At 40.3% G+C, this 20,035-nt stretch overlaps 1 protein-coding gene across 1 annotated transcript in view; it reads right to left on the bottom strand.

The window, feature by feature from the left end:
• LOC126391996 (CUB and sushi domain-containing protein 3-like) overlaps positions 1 to 20,035 on the bottom strand; it is a 259,847-nt gene that overhangs the window by 82,442 nt on the left and 157,370 nt on the right. Inside the window, exons 35-42 of the mRNA XM_050047075.1 lie at positions 16,644 to 16,768; positions 16,359 to 16,455; positions 14,761 to 14,865; positions 6,578 to 6,696; positions 4,855 to 4,924; positions 2,431 to 2,547; positions 1,914 to 2,123; positions 625 to 813 (exon numbers count right to left, since the gene is read on the bottom strand). Of these exons, the coding sequence (XP_049903032.1) occupies positions 625 to 813; positions 1,914 to 2,123; positions 2,431 to 2,547; positions 4,855 to 4,924; positions 6,578 to 6,696; positions 14,761 to 14,865; positions 16,359 to 16,455; positions 16,644 to 16,768 (1,032 nt within the window). The remainder of the gene's footprint in view (positions 1 to 624; positions 814 to 1,913; positions 2,124 to 2,430; positions 2,548 to 4,854; positions 4,925 to 6,577; positions 6,697 to 14,760; positions 14,866 to 16,358; positions 16,456 to 16,643; positions 16,769 to 20,035) is intronic.

Raw genomic sequence — 20,035 nt, 5'->3', positions numbered from 1 at the left:
GTCGACAGGGACAATACGCTGTCTGCGGAGAAAAACAAAACTATTTACCACTCTTTGAGACAAATACCAAACTTCGTTGTGGACTTGAAACATATGTAAATGCTTCACTTAACTGATGGGAGGAAAGCCATAATTTATCATACCTGAGCAACATCAGAGTCGTCTCCTTGAAATTTACAACAGAGACAGGTGTAATCAGCTTTGTAATAAAGACTTGCAAATGTTCCATATATCATTATAATGTGCTGTGTCAGTTTATAGTTCAGTAAAGTGGTGCTACATTGGTGGTAAAAGTGAGTCTGCTGCTTTAATGTGCTGGAATAAAGGACAAGACTACAAGCAGTCTCAAGAACCTTCATTCTTCTATTCAAAATAACTTCAAAGACCTTATTTTTAGTGGGTAATGGCGATGAAAAAGCATCTCAGTCTTTAGTCGGCTTCTCAGAGACTAAAATGCACGACTTTCTCAAGGATTTTTTGCACACATTTATTTAAATATTTCCCCACCAAGTTTGGGGAAACTGAAAGAAAAATATTAAATAAAAGGCATTTCAGGGCTGATAGGTATAATGTGTTGATACTGAAAAACACCTGTTGCATTCATAAGAGGCAGTAGACAGTCACCTTCACAGCGAGGTATAGGGTGATTCCAGTTTCTGCTGATTCCGTGCAGACATGTAAGAGATGGGTCTCCAAGCAGAGTGTAACCCGGAAGGCACTCAAAGGAAATGGTCATCCCCACACTGTAATCCTGACCAATCACGATGCCGTTACGAAACGGTCTTGGGTCAGGACACCTCTGTAGCTCATATGCTGGGGAAAAAAAACAAACCCACACACAGTATAAGTGGTTTATAAAACAGGGACTCCAGGAAGCAAATAATACACTTTCAACAAAATACTATATAATAGAGGTCAACCAACTTATCCGTTAGGAGCTGAAGAGGGAAGGGTTGAGTTAAATTGAGCGAAAAGGAGCCGATCAGTGGGTACAGCTCCAGAGAAAGCAGGTCCCTTCTGCTGTGTGACTGTATCTGAGTGTATAGTTCATCTTAAGATGTATTTATATTACTTTTTTGCAATAGCAGGTCCAGTGCGTCAGCGCTTGAGTGACAGTCCTGCAGTCTGTGACCAAGTGAATGTTGCAACATACTGTTTCATATTAAAAGCCCTTGTTTCAAATTAAAAGCCCTCTAACACTTTATACATGTTCCAGCAATAAACTTGGTTTTGACCTAGTTTTGTTTTTAATATTTTATGAATCACTGAGAAAGTATTTTGAGCATTTTGAAAATACAACATTAATGAGCTCTGATTAATCAGCTCTCAGCTTTTTCCTGTTCCAAACTATTGTTATTATATCGGCCTTTAAAAATCCATTGGTCGACCTCCTATGTATATATGTAATATCTATGATGACCTCCAAGAATAAAAGCCTGGCTAGTGAGCTTTCAAAAGCAGCAAATTTTTCATCACTATGGTGGTTGAAGCTACAAATGGAAGTCTGGTCTTTTTGACCAAGGTATGATTTTGAAAATACAAGGTTTTGTCCAGAATACATCAAAATTCAAAGTATTGTTATATTATTCTTTCCCACATCTGCTTTAGCACATACAATACCCTGCTGACATAGGCAACACTATTACTATTCAAGGATATGTGCAATTGAATGTCTCAGCGGAGGTCAGCATTGATTTATTTTTCTTTATTCTTTAACCTTCTGTAATCTTACAACCTCAGTCAAAGCGTCTGCCTTGCAGAACTGATCTTTGTCTATGGTCTATATCCAACCTCACCAATGGTCTTTTAAGTGTTCTATTAGCAAACTCTTCAATATCTTTCCACTTTTTCAGCTGCTGCTATGATAACACCCCAGTTTAACTTTACCATTCACACCAATCTTGCCTCCTCACCCTGGTAGACAATGTGGAAGCCAGGCTTGTTCTGGGAGTAGTCGCTGTGGAAGAAGAGAGTGGTCTCGTGGGTGGTGCTAAAGAGAGAGTTGGGCACCACAGGGCCACTGAACCGATCAATCACAGTTCCTGTCTCCAGGTTCCCGGTGCGCACCTCCAGATAGTCATGAACAGGCTCTGTGGAGAAGTTCAGAAACTGCAGATGGATCCCTAAAAAGCAGAAAGAAAGGGCTGACGTAAGAGACAAACTCAAGAATATATGAGTAAAGCAAAAGTGAGTGAATGTGTATGTTCTTTTAAAGTACTGTAGCAGTAGGGGGTTACTTCAAATTTAATGTTAAAAGCATTCATAAAACTAGCAGGTTCTTTTTTAATACAATAAGAAGTGGAGAGGAGAGGAGTTAACTGAACGATGCAGAAGAAAGCGGCAGAGAAGACATTAGAGCTACCAGATCAAAAAAGAAAAAAAGAGAGTGGAGGAGAAGAAGAAAGGGAAGGCAGAGGGGGGATGACAGACCGAAGCCAATAGGGAGTTGAACTCTCCAGCTGCAGTCCAGGCTGCTCTGGTAATTCCCTGGGAAGCCTGGGCTGAGGATGACGCCGCTGAAGTCTGTCATAGAGCCGCCACACTGAGCTGAGGGAGACCAACCAAGGAGAAAGAACATGTCACTTCTCCGCAGAACGGCTCAATGGGAAAACAAAGAAAAACAATGACTAGAGGGGGTGAGTATGGTGGGAGGGCAAAGAGCATTGTGTCTTTGTGTGTCTGTGGGTTTCAGTACATGCACAATTATTGTGAACGTGTACACAGTGCTAGTAATGTCTGTGTCTGCCACATGTGTGCCTATGAGCACATGTGTGTTATACACTCATGTGTTTGTAAGCAGACTGTAAAAGAGGGGGACTTGTGTGGGCGAGAAAGAAAATGAAGTGCTGCGAGTGTGCTTTATGAGCTTAGGATTGATTGTGGTAGGAGGAGGAGGAGGGGAAGGGGGGCTGCTTATGTCTCTCGTGTTTGTGCATGTTTGTGACTTGTGCATGTACATCTCTGCTTGACTGTGTGGATTATGCCCAATAACGGCATCCGTGAAAAGATAACAGACTCAGGCACATTCCTTGTTTGGTGATGCTTTAAATTAAAATAAATGAGGGAGTCAATTTTCAATACAGCACCACAGTTTTGCTCAGCAGTGGCGGTGATTACTTCACCCTCCCCCTGCAACACTCCACCTCTCTTCTTAGACTGTGTGTTAGAGAGCACATCAGCTGTCTGTGAAGGATATATTCACCCCCACTCTTGTGGCACTCACTAGGGGCAGGGTAAAAATAAATGGATTCTTAGATGCTTCACGATTCTGTCTTGAAAGATTACATCTCGAAAAGCCAACAATCTCAATAATTTAAAACCCAATTTTCGACAGTATGATCACCTGTAACAATATATAAGACCAAGCTGTACGTTCCTCGCGGCTGAACCAACTGTAAGGTGAAACATGAATGACATAAACATGTGCGTCATATCTACCTTCTGAATTACTTGTAAAGTATTAATAAAAGATAATGGAAGTAAATCCATCTGCTTATTTTATTTAGGGGTAATTACACATTTGCCATGTTTTAAAAATAGCAAGTAGTCACACAATGAAATTAAATAGATCAGGTATTGAAATAAAAAATTTAGATGCATCAAGATGCATTTATAATCGTTTTATAATCACATCGTAGCCCGCTGCATAAATGTGAGGTGCCTAAAAGTTTTCCACCGCTAGCATATACATAGTTTTACAGTACATGACCACCCAGGTAATGTCATTAGAGCCAACTGAGGCTCCAATGTAAACTTGTAGTTAAATAATTCCTCTTTTCCCCATCCCAACCCTTACAGGCCTATTTATGTGGCAAATGGTTGGAAACACAAGGGGTACTGCTGCCATTTCTTTAGAGACTATCAACCAAGGCCACAATGAGGCGAAAACTATCTCGGGATTTAATTGTGCTGCTGGTGGGGGAAACCTGCTTGACCCGCTTGTGTATGAAATGAAAGAGGAGATGAGAGGAGAGGCACTTATGAGGATGTTATACTGTTTGTGCTGGGGCATGCAACCACTTTGATGTGAGTTTATCAGCTACAGAGTGGATACAGATCCTGGGATGTTGGGGTGAGCGTATGTACTGTAAACGAGCGAGGAGTTGAGCTAACGAGCGAACACACGCGTCCAAGAACAGGCCTGTCAACAGTAAAGCCGGGATTTATGTCTGCAGTGAACTGTGAAAACCACAGGGACGCAACATTTACATGAAGAGTGCAGTGAGTGCATGCTGGTGTGTGCAAGCGTCTGTGTGTTTATATACACCATAAGGGTGTGTGCGTGCGCGTGAGTGTGTTTGTGTACATGTGTAATTGGGGGCAACAGAACAGTGAGGTGTCAAAAGACAAAGTGGTGCGCTTCATTAGTAATCTCTGGAATCTGTCACTGTGGCAATCAACTTTAGAGGAAGTGTCAGGGGAGAGCAGAGACTCTCATCAGGGCTATCAGAAATCAAACAACACACTGAGATGGTGCAAAGCCTTATTGATTTTGAACTGAAGGGGAAAGCAGAAAATTCATAATCCCCACCCCTCAAGCCCTCCACGCCCACCCATCATCTCCTCCCCTGATCTTACAATGAAATTGTTGCTTTCCCTAATACAATAACAAGTTCTCTGTGAGGCCATTGATCTATTGTGTGGCTGTGTATGAGTAAAGTGTTGCTATGGGAGGAACAACAAAAAAAAAATAAACCAGGAAAAAGTCAACGAGAAAGGTGAATGGCAAAAGACAAAAGAAAGAGATTGAATCTGTGTTTGATGCAACAAATATGGTTTTGTCGTCTGTAGTAATATCAACCCATTGAAATCCTGTACGGTGGCAATGTCAGACTGTATAAAATAAGACATTACCTAAACACAGAGGTACGGGGTAATTCCACCTTCTGACGGGGCCAGGCATGCAGGTAATATATGCATTACCCTGTTCGGGAAAACAAACAAAAACAATATATTCACCACCTTCAAAATACAGTGCAATAAAAAAGGAACACCAAGAGATCAACAAACAGACAGGTGCTTGCAGCAGATTTTTTTTTTTATCTCTGTCCCGTGGATCTTTGGAATTGGTTAACAGTCAGATTTTTGGATTTCTCAAAATCCTCTTCTCAAGGTCTTGTGTGTGAATATTTGATGGTATCAAGAGTAGGAAAGGGACCTCTTGCTGCTAGTTGGGCAGCAAGAGTACCACCTGGGGGCTGACTACAGAGAGATGTGTTATAGACTGAGAAAACAAGAGAAGACAAACATCCTAGCTTCCAGACTTGTTTTCTGTTAAGATACAAAAATAATCATCCTGTGACGGATATTACTGGTTAATCCTCTATAAAATATTCATAACACTGTTGTTGTTTTTATCCTTTCAAAATTAAGTGCAGTCCACAAGTTTTCTGCAACCAAGATGCTTGTAAAATGTCTTGATACAGGTACATTCGCCAGAAGGCACGTACACCAAGGATTAGACGATATATGACTTTACTGTGGATCGCACCAAAAGAAAAAAAAAACTGACAATAACTTGACCATGGCGAATTTCCATCATTGGGACGATTATGAATATTGTGTCCCAAAGAGACTGCTGGGCAACCAACAATAAAAGAGACTGGCTGCATACGCACCCACCTCAAAAAAGCAACAGCTCTTAATTAAGCATTGGCATGATGACACTTGAAATCGTTGAAAAGGCTGGCTTTAGGAGACCAGTTTTTTATTTCACAAAAAAGGATGTTCATTTAAGTGTGTGTGCTATTTGTGTTGCAATAAAAAGGGAAAGTGATTCCATTATGTCTTAGTGCCATTTTGAGAGTTATTTATTGGGAAAATAGCATGAACTGCAATTAGTTTGGCCAGGATATTTGTGACAGAAAATGTTCATACTGTCCTATGCCTGCCGTACACTAAAGTCAAACCTGAAAACAGGCATTTACTAAAGCATAGGTGTGCCATTAACACACCTGAACTAAAAAAACTCGGCCATTCTTGTGTTTTTGTTTCTACAATGGCCTCTGGTCTATTTCTGATGTACAGACACTCAGCCTGAAGATGTGTGTAAGAAGTTCTGGTTGGTCCAGAGAGAATGTGAAAAGAAGTGAATGCCTAGGCCCGGGAAGAAAAATCAGTGTGGGATTAGTGAGGTGACTGTTAACACAATCCATCGCCTGTGGCGTTGGAGGGTTCTACGGCTCAAAACGCCACAACTACTGTATCTACTTGAGGAGGATTGGGAGAAGTTAAAGCTGCTTTGTAACATACACACACAAACACACTCACACAAGCAGAGAGGCACGCAAGCAAAAGTAGACACAATAAAGATGCAAGCTTAAATACATTGACAGTTACCTCACACTTGTACATTCACACATTTCTCTCCTGCACGTACTCTTCCACTCACTCTCACACACACACACACACACATATAAATGTCATAGAAAAAGTACTTAGTAACGCTGCCTTGACAGACTCATCCTTTGGGGTATTCCCTTGAAATTGTCACTCCAGGCAGGTAGATATGATTCACTTATCATAACCATAAGAGAGCTGGATATCTGCTTCACCAGCCCTGTATGCTCTAACCTACCTGTAACGAGAAGCCTTGATCGCACTGGAAGGATACCATGTCACCCACAGTGTAGCGGTCCCCTACTTTCTGGCCGTTACTGGGAGGCAGCGGCTCTGGGCAAGAATCCAAACCTATTGCTTAGGACAGAGTCACAACACACAAGTGTGGACAGCAATCATTCTTCTGCACATTATGGGTACAAACCAAACCTGCAACTGCTCAATCCACTTGGAACTGTTTCATTGTTGAACATCCACTGTTTAATTAATGGAAACATTTACATTTAATCACCCGATACCTATAGAGAAAAGGGAATTGTTTAATTAAAACCAAAGGTTTTAACATGTAATTACACAGTGACACATTTTAATGTGCTTGTAATTGCATAATAATTGAGTAAGTGTTTTTTTCTCCCTCTCTCCCCTCATCATAACATTTAGAAAGTGGGACAAGTCACAAAGCTATTCTACTGGTGGCTGTAATCGCAAAATCCTTCTGACTGTGATCTGAAGCAATCACTGTGAAATTACAAAGCAATCCCTGAAGTATTACTTGACAGAAGCATTGAGCTTCACTGGAACAAAGTGAATACAGTGCCACTTGCCAGGTACCGAGAGGCCTGATATTGTGTTTTAATGGCTTAAAAGCAATGTTGATCCCAGCTATGGGCTATATTAATGGAAGGAATTTGAGGTAAATTTAAGCTACAGTCACTTTTACAGATAGAAATTATAATTATATTTCAGTTTCATTTGTCCTAGAGGTGACTGAACAAATACATAAAAAGTTAAATCTGCAGGAAGAGAAGCACACATCTCATACTTTACTTCATTATTGATGCACCCATTAAATGCTATGAACAGTAGCATTGGAAGAAGTGCTTATTTTGTAAGTTTTCAACTGACACAAGTCATCTGTCAATAGGTTATTTAAATTCTGTGTTAAAATTGGCTGCTGTGCTGCTGCTGCTGCAGTAATACATAAGAATTGACAGAAAGGGGACCTTTTGTAATAACTCCGAAAAGCACATATACATTCACACAGAAGTTTTCTCCTTGACGCATAATTAGTAAGCAGGCCGTAGGGTGAGAGGTAGTGGGAAGGAGGATATACAAACCCAGCAACAACAAAAAAAGGACCAATCTATCCCAACCTATGTGTAGGCATGGATACCGCAATCACACAGCACTCAAAAAAGAAAAAATACACAAAAATGTACAAACACTCACACACAAGCCCACTCAAAGAGTTAACAGGTCCCAGCAAGTAGGTGGGAGGATGAATGTAAACATGCCAGCAAAAATGGCCACAAAAGATTCAAAAACAATTTATAGGCAACTCTTCAGAGCACTGGATTGCGAGAGTGGCGACTCCACTGAGCATCTAGTGAAAGTTAGAGAGGATGTTTGGGTGGGAGGAGACAATAACCCAAGAGGCGCAGAGCAGGAAGCAATATGACAGATATTCACAGATACATCTACTAAAGAAGAGCTACTGTACAAGGGGAGTGGGTGGATTCTTTGAAGTTTTGTCAGATGTGGGTTTAAATGAAAGTATTACTTTGACAACGTCCAATGACTTTGAAATAGAGATATGATGATGCAATTGATGAAAGCAGTGTCTGCTACAATAGTAAAAGGCTGCCATCAGGTAAGTTTGGCATCAAAGAATAATGCAGCTATAAATTAAACTATTTCATCATGTGTCCTTACTGTAGGCAACAATCAGCCTTCTCATTGTAGTGTTGTGTAAAACAGTTTCCTAAAGCGGTGCATTCTTACTTCAATAGAATGAAAACGACTGAATATTGGATTGGTGACATATTATAATACAGGATCCACTGACGACTACTTGCATTACAAATGGGAACAAAACAAAACGTGTAAATGTGTATCCATACATTAATTTAACAGATATAAACTTAATCATACAAAACCTTCATGGATTGTCAGTAGGCCTTCAACAAAACCAGAGTTAAGTAAAACACTTTGTCGGTAAGCATATATCGAAGCCTGTATTTATCAGTCATATCAAACAGCCAGGCTCCAGTTTACACAGCCAGAGGCAGTGTGCCAGATCTTAACTGGGCACACAGACCTTTGCGCTCTGGTCAAGTTAAGAGTGGGTACCGACTAACAGACGGCACTGGTTCCTGTTGAGCTCCAGATGGGTTCCAATCAAACTGTTAGAATGCACATTTTGGCAAGGATTACTGTCACCCTGCTGTGACAAGGTCGACACCCACTTTTTCTGAGTAGGCAACCACGTCTGGAGGGACTCCCGTCCTTATCAAACTAGATTTATGTTTTCAACAGGATGCCTTGGCCACTCTACTTAGCCAATACAATTTCAGTAGTGCATGTCACCAGTTAGTCGTCACAGTAAGCTCAGCTGAGAATTTCACCTGCTCCTGGTTTTAATTTAATATGAGCATTTACATATATGTATCCATTTCAATGATATATTGGACCTGTAAAGAAAACAGCAATTGTTGAGTATTCAAAAAAGTAGAAGAGGTAGCACAAAAAAAATATACTGAATTGAAAGCTACTTGGCGCATGCAGACACAACACATGCAGATCACACAAAGGTCTCTTTGTGAGGATACACACAAATGCAACAGCAAACTGAAGGTTCAAGTGTACAAAGCACAGTACTGTGGTTTTACACTGTCAACAAAATGAGCAACTGGGAGTTCACATAAGGCAAGGATACTTTAGGTGGGTGGTGGCATGCGCAGTAGGGATGAGTGGAGTAGAGAGGGGAACTTTAGGTACATCAAATACACGTTTTTGCCTGAGTCATTTAACTCTATGCGTCATGCACAGTTTGAGTGAGGCTTGTACACAGACTGACTAGTCTATCTCACTGGCAATGAACACATCTATATCCATGGCCCTTGTAAGTAAAATAAGCTATCATGCTTGCCTGTACCCCCTCCTCACGTGTTGTTACAGTGATCCAATCATTGTGAGCATTAATATTTGGCTACTACTTATGAGGGAAGAGGCTGAATAGTTGCCTCTGTCTTGTATTGATTATGATGCTTTTGTAAGCTTTAGGAGATGATCCTCGACCCCTAAGAAGTCAGAAAGGTTAGTCAAAACCAGAGTAAAAGTTACATTGACAACATACTTGTTTATTATTATTCTTTAGCACTTTTTGCCTTTTTATTTATTGGTTATCGGGATGTTGCAAGCACATACTTCCTGACAATTTCTATAAAAAACTTGACCTCTTTAGACAAATGTCAGGCTATAAATTGGACCTTCAGAAGAGTGAGCTGCTTCCTATAAATACCACAGCTTGGATGATGTCTTACTTACTTAGGGGTCAGTAACACACAATTACATATTGAACTCTTGGACCAGAACTGAACCACCCTCTTAAAATCAATCAGGGAAGATTTTCTAAGATGGTGCACTACTCTTGTCCCTGGCTGGCTGAATCAATGTGATTAAAATGAACATTTTACCATTTCTATTTTGTTTGTTTCAATGTGTGCTAACATTGATCATGAAAATTTTTTTTTTTTTTTTTTTTTTTAACTCTGGACAAATCTAATTCAGAATTTATCTAGAATAAAAAGCTTCCACGATTTCATAAAGCTTTTTGAATAGACCTAAGTTATCAGGGGGAATGGTGTTGTCCAACTTTGAATATTACTATTGGGCAGCTAACTTTCATAGCATGAAAGGAAAACTATGCTAGGTCAACAGAAACCATTCTGGTTAGACAATAACGCAACCTTTCATAAAATCTCTTCACTACCTGCTCTCCTGACATGACCCATACTGGGGGAAATGTCTTCATATAAAAATAACCCGTCACTTGAAAATTCCCTCAGGATCTGGATACAGTTCAGGAGAAATCTGGACTTGAATTAATGCCCCTCTCAGCACTGATAGATTAAAAACATTCTTTCCCTCCATCACTGCAGGACTCTGCTTTTAAAATATGGACAACACAAGGACATTAAATCTTTTGGGGAACTATATAGCAACGTTACATTTGCCTCATTCTCGTAGTTGAAACAAAATATTACCTTACTAACAACCAGCTTTACAGATACTTACAAGTCAGAAATTTTGTGCTAACTAATTTGACCCTGTTGCCTTATCCACCACATAAAACTTGGTTAGACAATCTTTTGGCTTTTAATCCACTGGGAAAGTGTGTGGTTACTTAGTTATACGAGATTATTTCTCATTTTGATTGCCCCTCCTCATCTATAATTAGAGGCCGATTGGAAGATGACCTAAATTTGAAACTGGATAAGGACACAAAAGATTCAGTTCTGAACAGGGTCCACTCCTCATCTATTTGCACTCAACATGGGTTCATACAGTTTAAAGTTCTCTATCATCTTCACTACACTAAGGAGAAATTAGTCAACAGCTGTGCTGATGTGAATCCTATGTGTGCTAGGTGCAAAAAAACCAAATAGGATCTGTTGTCCACACTTTTTGGACCTGCCCTTGACTTTGCAAGTACTGGGAAGTGTGTCCAAAACTCCTTGGAGGTGTTTGAGACCCCTCTCCATCTGTCTCCGCTAATAGCAATATTTGGAGTGGTTGGTGAAAAAACTAACCTTCCAAAATTTAAATTAAATGCTATTGCTTTTGCGTCTGTAATCGCTAGACAGCTCATTCTTCTTAAGTGGAAAGATGAGACACCTCCCAGCCATACTGATTGGATTAGAGATGTAATGCAGTTTTTGCAAATTGAGAAAGTTAGATTCACTACTTACAAATTTTATAACACCTGGCAGCCATTCATCTCACATGTTAAGAACTCCAAATTGGATAGAACTCTTCACCTTGAGGGTAATCGTGTCTGGACCTGAGTGTTGCCGAAATGTGCAGCAAATTTAATAGCAACGTATTTGTTGCAAGTAGCTATGGTACTGTGTTGTGTTATTATAGCTTCTATTCTACTTTACTTTTGTTGTTGCTGTTCAGTTGTCTCCACTATCTGTAATAGGGGTATGTGATCTGTTGGTTAGTAAGTTTGGTTGACACATTCACTGCTGCATCAGTTGATCATACTGACTCCTAAATGACATCTGTATGTCACTTTTTGTTTGAAGATAAAAACTTTTAGGAAAAAAAGTGTGTGTGTGTGTGTTTGTGTGTGTGTGTGCGTGTGTGTAGAGGAGCTGCCCCACCCACAGTGAAACTCCAACAGAGAGCAGACGAGAGGACAGAAGCAGCATGACGAGAAATGACAGCAAAACGTGTCTCAGCATACTTTTCTTCTGTTCATTCAGCTCAGGCACTGCGTCCAAGTCTCATAATGGTCAGGAAAACCCTGCTATTTGTTCTGGCATCATGTCGGCTCAATTGTTGGTGACATTCTTATGTAAACAAATACATATAAACCAGAGGGAAATATTGTACGATATATGGACATGGATATATGGCCATTTTTGCTGACCTCCATAAGTCAATGACATAATTATTGTGACAGACCTAAGAACGACATTTCCAACAGCTCTCAAAGACATCCAGTTAATGGAGAACTCGGCTTGTGCCAGGAGCCTAAAAAATTACAACAGCAGCCAGGTCAAAGAAAGAGACTTGCATCCAGATGAAAGAGACACTTCTAATGGCTTTGCACTAGCATGAAATTAGAGGCCTAAGAGAAGCACAGTACTGACACATGAGAGAAAGACCCTAGCGTAGTCATTTTACATTGAATTTCAGTGCACATTCCTGCAACACAGCTTACAGTATGGTTCACTGCTTGAGAAGCAAGTGTAGTGAGATTATGTGAAACTTGATTGCAAGTTTGATTGCATTAATCAAGTACGGGTATATACCAGGGGATTTCCGCTCTTGATCTTTAATGAGTGTGCAAGGTTCAGCCATGAAACATATGATAATAATTTACTTGAAAAGTGCATAAGTGCAGGTAATTATCAAGATGCTCATCTGTAGTATGTTTAGGTTTTACAGAAAACTGCAATTACCATATGCAGTGCCATGATGTCCTTTGAGTGGTGTGACTGAAATTAGATGTGCAGTAGAAAATGTAAAAGTGTATTGACAGACCTAAGGGCTGATTCAGAGGTTGAATTTCTTCCCAAGATGTCCAGAATCGATTCATTTTGTTTTAACAGTCACTTCATGTAGTTGATGTAGAAATAATACAGGCCTCTGCAGACTGTAGCCATTGAAGCCTAGGGTGGGACTTATTTGGGATGCAAACCGCCATATTGCCTGTGAGGAGATGCCAGTTTTGTTTTCAACTATAGCATATTGTCTGCCTTAGGAGAGCTGGTTAAATGCTTGGCTCTTAAGAAGTTGTAGTGACGGGTGGTATACAAGATTTCTATAACTGGTCTCAATGGACTGCAACAATCACCCAAAGGAAACATTTTAAAACAGATGGTTGACTGGCTGGGTGTGTGCCAATCCCTCTTGCCTTTTTCTTCCCACTGTACTGAGCATTCAGAGCATTAATTTGTAGCTAAAAACTGGAGTGTGAACAAAATAAATGGGTGGTTCAAGCCAACTACAGGCTGGAAATAAGATACAAACATACAACCAACTAGAGGGCCGAAGAGAGGACTGCTGTAATATGGCCAAATACATCAGAGTCTGAACTCTGCAATAAGCAGTCGACTAGAACATTGCACAATGGGAAACAACAGAGCACAAAAACAGAAATGCTTAATGAGTAGTTCCATAGAGAAGTAACATGACTTGATCAGATATAGATAAATGTTTGCCAATAGGCAGACAGTAGAAACATATGGCAGGAAACCTCACAAAAACGAATAGCAGAAGGAAAAGTAGGAAGGAGTCTGACTGGGGCCGGGTTTACACAAAGCATCAGGGAATGCACTTTACAAGGGCAGCAGTGGCAAAGTGTAAGACAGACATAGAGGAAAGAGCTGACTGTGAGACATGGTTCTGAAGTGATTCTCAGCAGTGGGTAGCGGTGGAGGGGGAGGGGGTTAGTGCAGAGAGGAAAGAGCCTACAGAGAGACACAGCTACGGAGTGCTTCCAGGAAAGAGGAGGGTGTTGTGGAAACGGAGCGCCGACTGTGAGAGACATGACTGTGAAGTCGTTCTCAGCAGTGGTATGATGCTCGCGGACTGACACGACTGACAGCGAGGACAGATTTGGTGACAGCTATGTTTTTTCATGCTTCTTTTGTTTTGCAACACATTTGCGGGACTGTTAGTTTGAGTGGGAACTGATTTTAGTCAAAACCATGTTATTCTTTAGTTGCATCTTTATGAGATCTCAAAGTTGGGTTATGTTAGCGAGGCTCTCATCACGGCCTTTCTTTCCTTCCTTTGTGCCACTGTCATGCTCCCGTTTTATCTTAACATTATGGTGTTCATGTCTTCTCCACTCTTACTTCCCCATGGCTGCGCTTTTTCACAGCCCTCAATGTACTTCACTGAAAATGGCTGACAATGGGTCTCCCATAACTAGACATTTTAGCAAGAATACTGCTTTGAAGTGTAGGTGAGCAGTAAGCAACAAAATAGCAGACAATTGAGAGAAGGAGACAGAAAAAGGACCAACTTAAAATCCATCTAACCTTAGAGAGACAAATAACAAAGAGGAAAATTACAATGACATTAAAGGAGACAAAGGGAAAGTGCAGGAGATGTAAATAACAGTAGGGACGTTGGTCACAAAGGACTGTATTATTAAATGTCTGCAGAAGAGCTCCATGCATCACCTGAACATCAGGACCCCTATTTTCATTTGCACAATTTTTGAATGGGAGGACTTAGTAAATCAGTCGCTCCACTGGGGCCAGCTACACTCCTTAAATTTTAGTGCACGGTAAATGTTCAGCATGCTCCTTTGCAAATATGCCCCTAAGTGAATAGCCTGCTGAGAGATGAGTAAATTTAGTCCCTAAATGAAAAAGGATGTGGGTCCAGTAGCTTGTAGGAGGACTTAATAAAGACCACTGGGGAATACCATGCCAGAATGCCAGAGGAGCAGAGACAAAGGCCGAGAATTTGAAGATACAGAGGAAGAAGAAACTTTGCCCAGTCACTCGCTAACCTCAAACTCTCTTTCTATGTCCAACTGTGCCACCCAGACCAGCTGTCTCCCTTATTCCTTATACCTCTGTGCAGCAGCTGGAAGCCAGTGGCAGATGGACACATGGAAACCAACTGACAGCAGACAAAGTGACAGGCAGGCAGACAAGCCGTCTCTCCTCATACCTGTGTACTCCAAGTGAAAGCCAGCAGCGGACACACTGATGTCAGACTGGAAGGTCAGGTACAGGTTGTTGGACGTGCTGTTCAGCAGTTGAGGAATTGTTGTACCTGTATTAAACAAACAAAAGACAGAAAAGACCACGTCTAGTCCATATTCCAGATTTGAGAGCACCCAAGCAACATGTGAACATTTATTGCACTTCAGTTATCTTCAGTATAGATAATAATGTAGATACAGTAATAACTGTGCTGCAATTTTGTTAAATCATTCTCTGGATTCCACTTTTTTATTTTACCCAGAGCCAAATTCAAGTATGAGCCTGGACTCTCTGGCTTTCAGCAGCAGCCATTTCACCTCCATAACCTCGCTAAATTGGGGTTGCTGAGTATATCAGCAGGTACAAATGAAATGATGGTGAAAAACTAAAACACAAAGTGCCTCACATAATGCAATAAATCACAGGCAATCACTCATATCAAGAAATAAAATAACAGAGCAGAGTGCGTTTAAAATGTAAAAAGGTAGAGAATGTATTTTGTGCCATCCTTGGGCAGAGAACACATTTGAATAACCTGCAACGTATGTAAGTCCTTCTGGGTCAACCAGAGAAGAAAGCATTACAATAGTCAACATTGTGCAGTGATATACAGATTAGAATTTCAAGCCAGCAAGCACAAATGCTCTGAATTTTTGTGGAAACACTAACATGATTACATTCTACTTACTAATGTTGCTACTTCAACATTTTCAACAAAGATTGTTTCACTACATAGATCAAATATGCAGTCTCTGTTACACATTTTAAGGTGTTCAACACGTCCTTTGGATCTTCAGTCAGACCCTTAAAAACTAAACCAATGAACACGAACATGATCTTTTATTCTAACTCTGAATTTGCACTGCAGAATATTCAGTATGTGTGGCAACACTGAGGTCTAGGATCATATTCTCTATTCCAGGCGTATGTCTTCAGCAATTTGCAAGGGGACTTTTACATATATTCATAATCACCTTCATCAGTTTAGCCCCAGATAAAATTGATTGCTAGCCATTTAAAATGGCTTAGCCTTTTCACACCGCACGCTGTCCTACACAGTGAGAGCTGTACTGTGAAGCTATTACAATATGTAAAGAGTTTTGTTCCAAAATGAGATATCCACCACTTGAGAAATCTGACACCTAGTCTCATAAACCTGATAGCCGATATAGAGGCAGAAGTCATTATGCTACACCAGTCCCTCTGATACCGGGATCCAGCATCTAAAATGATGTGATGGCCTGTTTCTAGCAGGTTACCATGTGGCAAGAGCACCATTTTCATTAGTGTGTGCCCTAAGGCAACACTACATTTGTAAAGCTCCAGACTGAAACGGGGGCTACATTATGAAGATCTCTAATGCAGAGACAGGAATATTGTCTGAAGGAGGAGGAACATTATTTCTTCTTTGACTTCTTTAACTGGTTTTTAGACAGCATTCTCAAAGGACATGCCAAATGTCATCAGCTCCATCACCGCATCTGTCTGCTGCTGGGGCCCTGTGACATCTGATTGAAATTCAAGAGGGAGCTGACAACTAAAATCCAGTTGTATCTGTTTTACCTGAGTAGCTACCAAGCCTTGGAGCATTGCCATCAACCCCGTCAAAAAAATCCAGCGAGTCCCAGTTATGCTCCGTGGCGAAGGTCACAACCTGAATCTGAAAGACAAAGACACCTTGATACAAATGCTGAAGACAGCCTGAAAAATACACAAGATACAAAAACACAAATGTACTTGAGTAGCAAAAAAGCTGACTGATTAATAATTCACCCATGCATCCCCAAAACATCTTTTAATCTCTCATTAAATATTATACTACTAAGATTTGCGTCTGTGTCCTCTCACTTGGATGCCGGCTCCCTCAGGAACAGAGATTTTCCAGGCACAGTTCAGATAGTTGGCATACGGCTCTGGGTATCCAGGAGAGAGGATAGTGCCTCTGCGCTCAGTTAACACTCCACCACAGGGAACTAGACAAAGGAGAAAAGATTGAAAGCGAGAGAGTCAGTCTCAACAAAGTTGAAGTCTGCCGAGCCAGGAGTGGGCAGGGGTCAGAGTGGGGCAGCAGCAAACCATCACACATTTAAAAGCATCATTCGACCCACTAATACATGGATTTTAAATGAGCATCTGTGAAAAATCACTTCATAGGATGTAATTCTATGGACCCAAAGGCAAGCCAGCCATGATAATGACCAGTTCTGCTTGTGATATATGATGTAAAAGAGCTTTATTTTATGACAGTACTGAACCAGAGCATGCATCCTTGTCCACATAATATTATTTTCCTTTAATACCTCAGTGGAGTTTTGCATGGCAGCACACTTGCCTCTCGCTCTATGCCGACATAAACAGTTCGACCCTGATGTTATTTCATCTCTCGCAGGCCACGCAAATCACATCTTTCAATTGTGAAAGCTATTCCTCTCAAAGCGCACCTTGTTTCTACCAGTGCCACAAGTAACATATTTATCAAGCCTCTTGGCTCTCAGATGAATGTTGAATTGGAGTCACTGGCCATATTGAGCTGACATTTTCCGGCACTGTGATATATTTGAGCATGAGTAGAAATCAAAATGGAAAAAAAAGGTCCATTACAGTTACAATTTCTTTATTGCTTTTCAGACGGTGCCAATTGGCCTTGTATCCGGCCAGCTACCTTCTACACAGTGTCTGGCTCCACTTTTTGTCCATTAAGGACTGTGGTAACCCAGCCTTGCACACCAGAATCCTTTGGATTATTGCACTCAACACACACAAAAAAAAAACCCCAGAGTGAAATGCATTTCCTTTTTATTGAGATGTAGCCCTGCTGGCTAACACAGTAACAAGCATCCTAATAGGTTGATGAAATTTTGCTTTTTCATTGTTGCTTTGTTCTAATGAGATCCATTGTTCTTCTGCCACCAACTGCAATATGTTTATCAGACCAAACCATCACATGTATTTCATCATTAATGACAGTTGATGTATACTACAAAAATAAATGGCATATCAGCTCCATTATCCCTTTTCTTCCCACTCCTGATGCAGACACAACTGTTCATCAGATTAAACTGTACAAATGCTAGGTAACCCAGAGTTACCTAGCATTTGTTGGTTTTCTCATAGGACCATGACCAAAGCTGTCACTCAGGGTGAATGAGATCCTTCAGGTTCTAAGTGGAGTAGTACAATGTGTTCTCACAATGAAGAACCAGCTGCTGTTTGTCAAGGACGAGGGTTTAACTCATACAGGTCAATGATAATCACCCTTTTTATATCCATCAGCCACTAGAGGGTTTGAAAATATTCTAATTATCACAAAGGGGAAAAAAATGGCTGTCAGAAAAAGGTGGAAAAACACATATTTCAGCTTTCAGCTTGCCACGATTTCAAACTCATCAATATTTTACAGGTGATATATACCCTCCTACACATGCTTGGAGAATCGTGCTGAAGTGACATCAGTACTCCTTTCCTTTCAGAACGAGTGACACATTCAAGAAAATTATTTCTATGCTGTACCTCACAGCAATCGCACTTCCATATAATCGACACCATAGTAATGTCATCTTCAGCTAATGCATGTCACATGAAGAGTATTCACTATTGATTAACTCTTGCCAAGGCTGAAGGAGAACAGCCTGCGTAATTGTTTTGAATTCTGCTCCACAAATGAAACATGAAGGTCAATGTCTATAAAATCTAGAGTACTGCTGTCAGAACGTAATATCCTGCAGACACTCGTTTAAGGCTCCTTGAAAGTATGAGGTGTCTATACACTAAATAACATAGTGAGTGACTGAGTGTCCGGACTATCAATGCCAGTAACCTTGTTTTCTATTTAATCATCTCCTGCTGGCTGGCTGTCCAAAATTTCTATTATAGAAAATTAAATCTGATCTTTTTGACTCCCAACATCAAACGCTAAAAGAGAGGGCTGAAAAAATATTCAAAGCACTCTAAGAATAACAAAATATAGCCCTGTTATGTTTAAATTCTTATAGCATGAAACCATGTTTCTGACAACAAGCGACGCAGCCATTCCCGAGAAAGATCCAGTATTCCAGTATAATTTAACAGCTCCTTTGAGTCTCCTGAGCTGTCAGTTAATGTAATTGGTCGAGCAAGATTAGAAATCATGACACTCATAAAAGCATGAATGCTCCACACCCATCTCAATCTATGGCAGGCTCATATGTCAGAGTTACTGCAGGTAGACAAGCGTGGGGACTACACACGTTATGAGACACCATTTAACACAATCTGATAGGCAGGGAATTCGCTGCAACTTTTAATTAGAGGTGTTTTAATCAAGATATCAAAAACCTATCAGCACATAATGTGGGTACCACATGGGTGTCTCACATCACATGCACTACTTATATTCTAAGTATATATTCCTAAATAGCTTATTTGTTTTTAGGATACATACATCTTACAAATGTTATCCTTATATTACATTAATTGTGCATATTATGTGGTCAAAACTGCCTTTTGTTAATTATCTTCTAATTATTTACATCCACCCAACAACTGTATCCTCTAATGTCTCTGTTATCTTACCTCTTCCCTCATTAACAGCAGCAGAGTCACTCTAAATTTAATCTCAAAGCTTATTTTGAACAATTAAGCACCAAAAATGGACACGCATGCCAGTTTTTTAAGGTTAATTTACTTCAAGAAAGCCAGTGAAGACCACTATGACATCTCAGCCCTCCCAGGATTGTGTAGGACAGTCTAATTGGAATTGAAGGTGGATAAAATGTTGCTGCTCCCCTTCTCTGGGCAAAATTATATTTTTTTGAGGCCGAAAAGAAATGGCCGATATTAGCCAGTTGGTCAAAGTCATTATGGATAGTGAGCAAAACAGGTACCTCATCACAGTATAATGACAAAAAAAAAAGTACTTCCTAAACATAAATTGCTTTTTGTGTATAGTCTTAACGTTTTAGAGGGATGGGGCTTTAATCTTTTTATTCTAAATTCAATACGTTGCTTTTTTTCTTAAAAAAGTAAACAGACACGCTATATTGTAAATACAGTCAGGTCCATAATTATTTGGACAATGATACAGTTGTCGTCATTTTGGCTCTGTACACCACCACAATGGGTTTTAAATGAAACAATGAATACCTGCTTAAAGTGCAGACTCTCAGCTTTCATTTAAGGCTTTTTTCAAAAATGTAGTATGAACCGTGTAGGAATGACAACCATTTCTTCACACAGTCCCCCGACTTTAAGGGCTCATAAGT

Source organism: Epinephelus moara, chromosome 6 (assembly GCF_006386435.1).
Source record: "Epinephelus moara isolate mb chromosome 6, YSFRI_EMoa_1.0, whole genome shotgun sequence".
Lineage (NCBI taxonomy): Eukaryota > Metazoa > Chordata > Actinopteri > Perciformes > Serranidae > Epinephelus > Epinephelus moara.
This window is presented reverse-complemented; position numbering and strand designations above follow the sequence as displayed.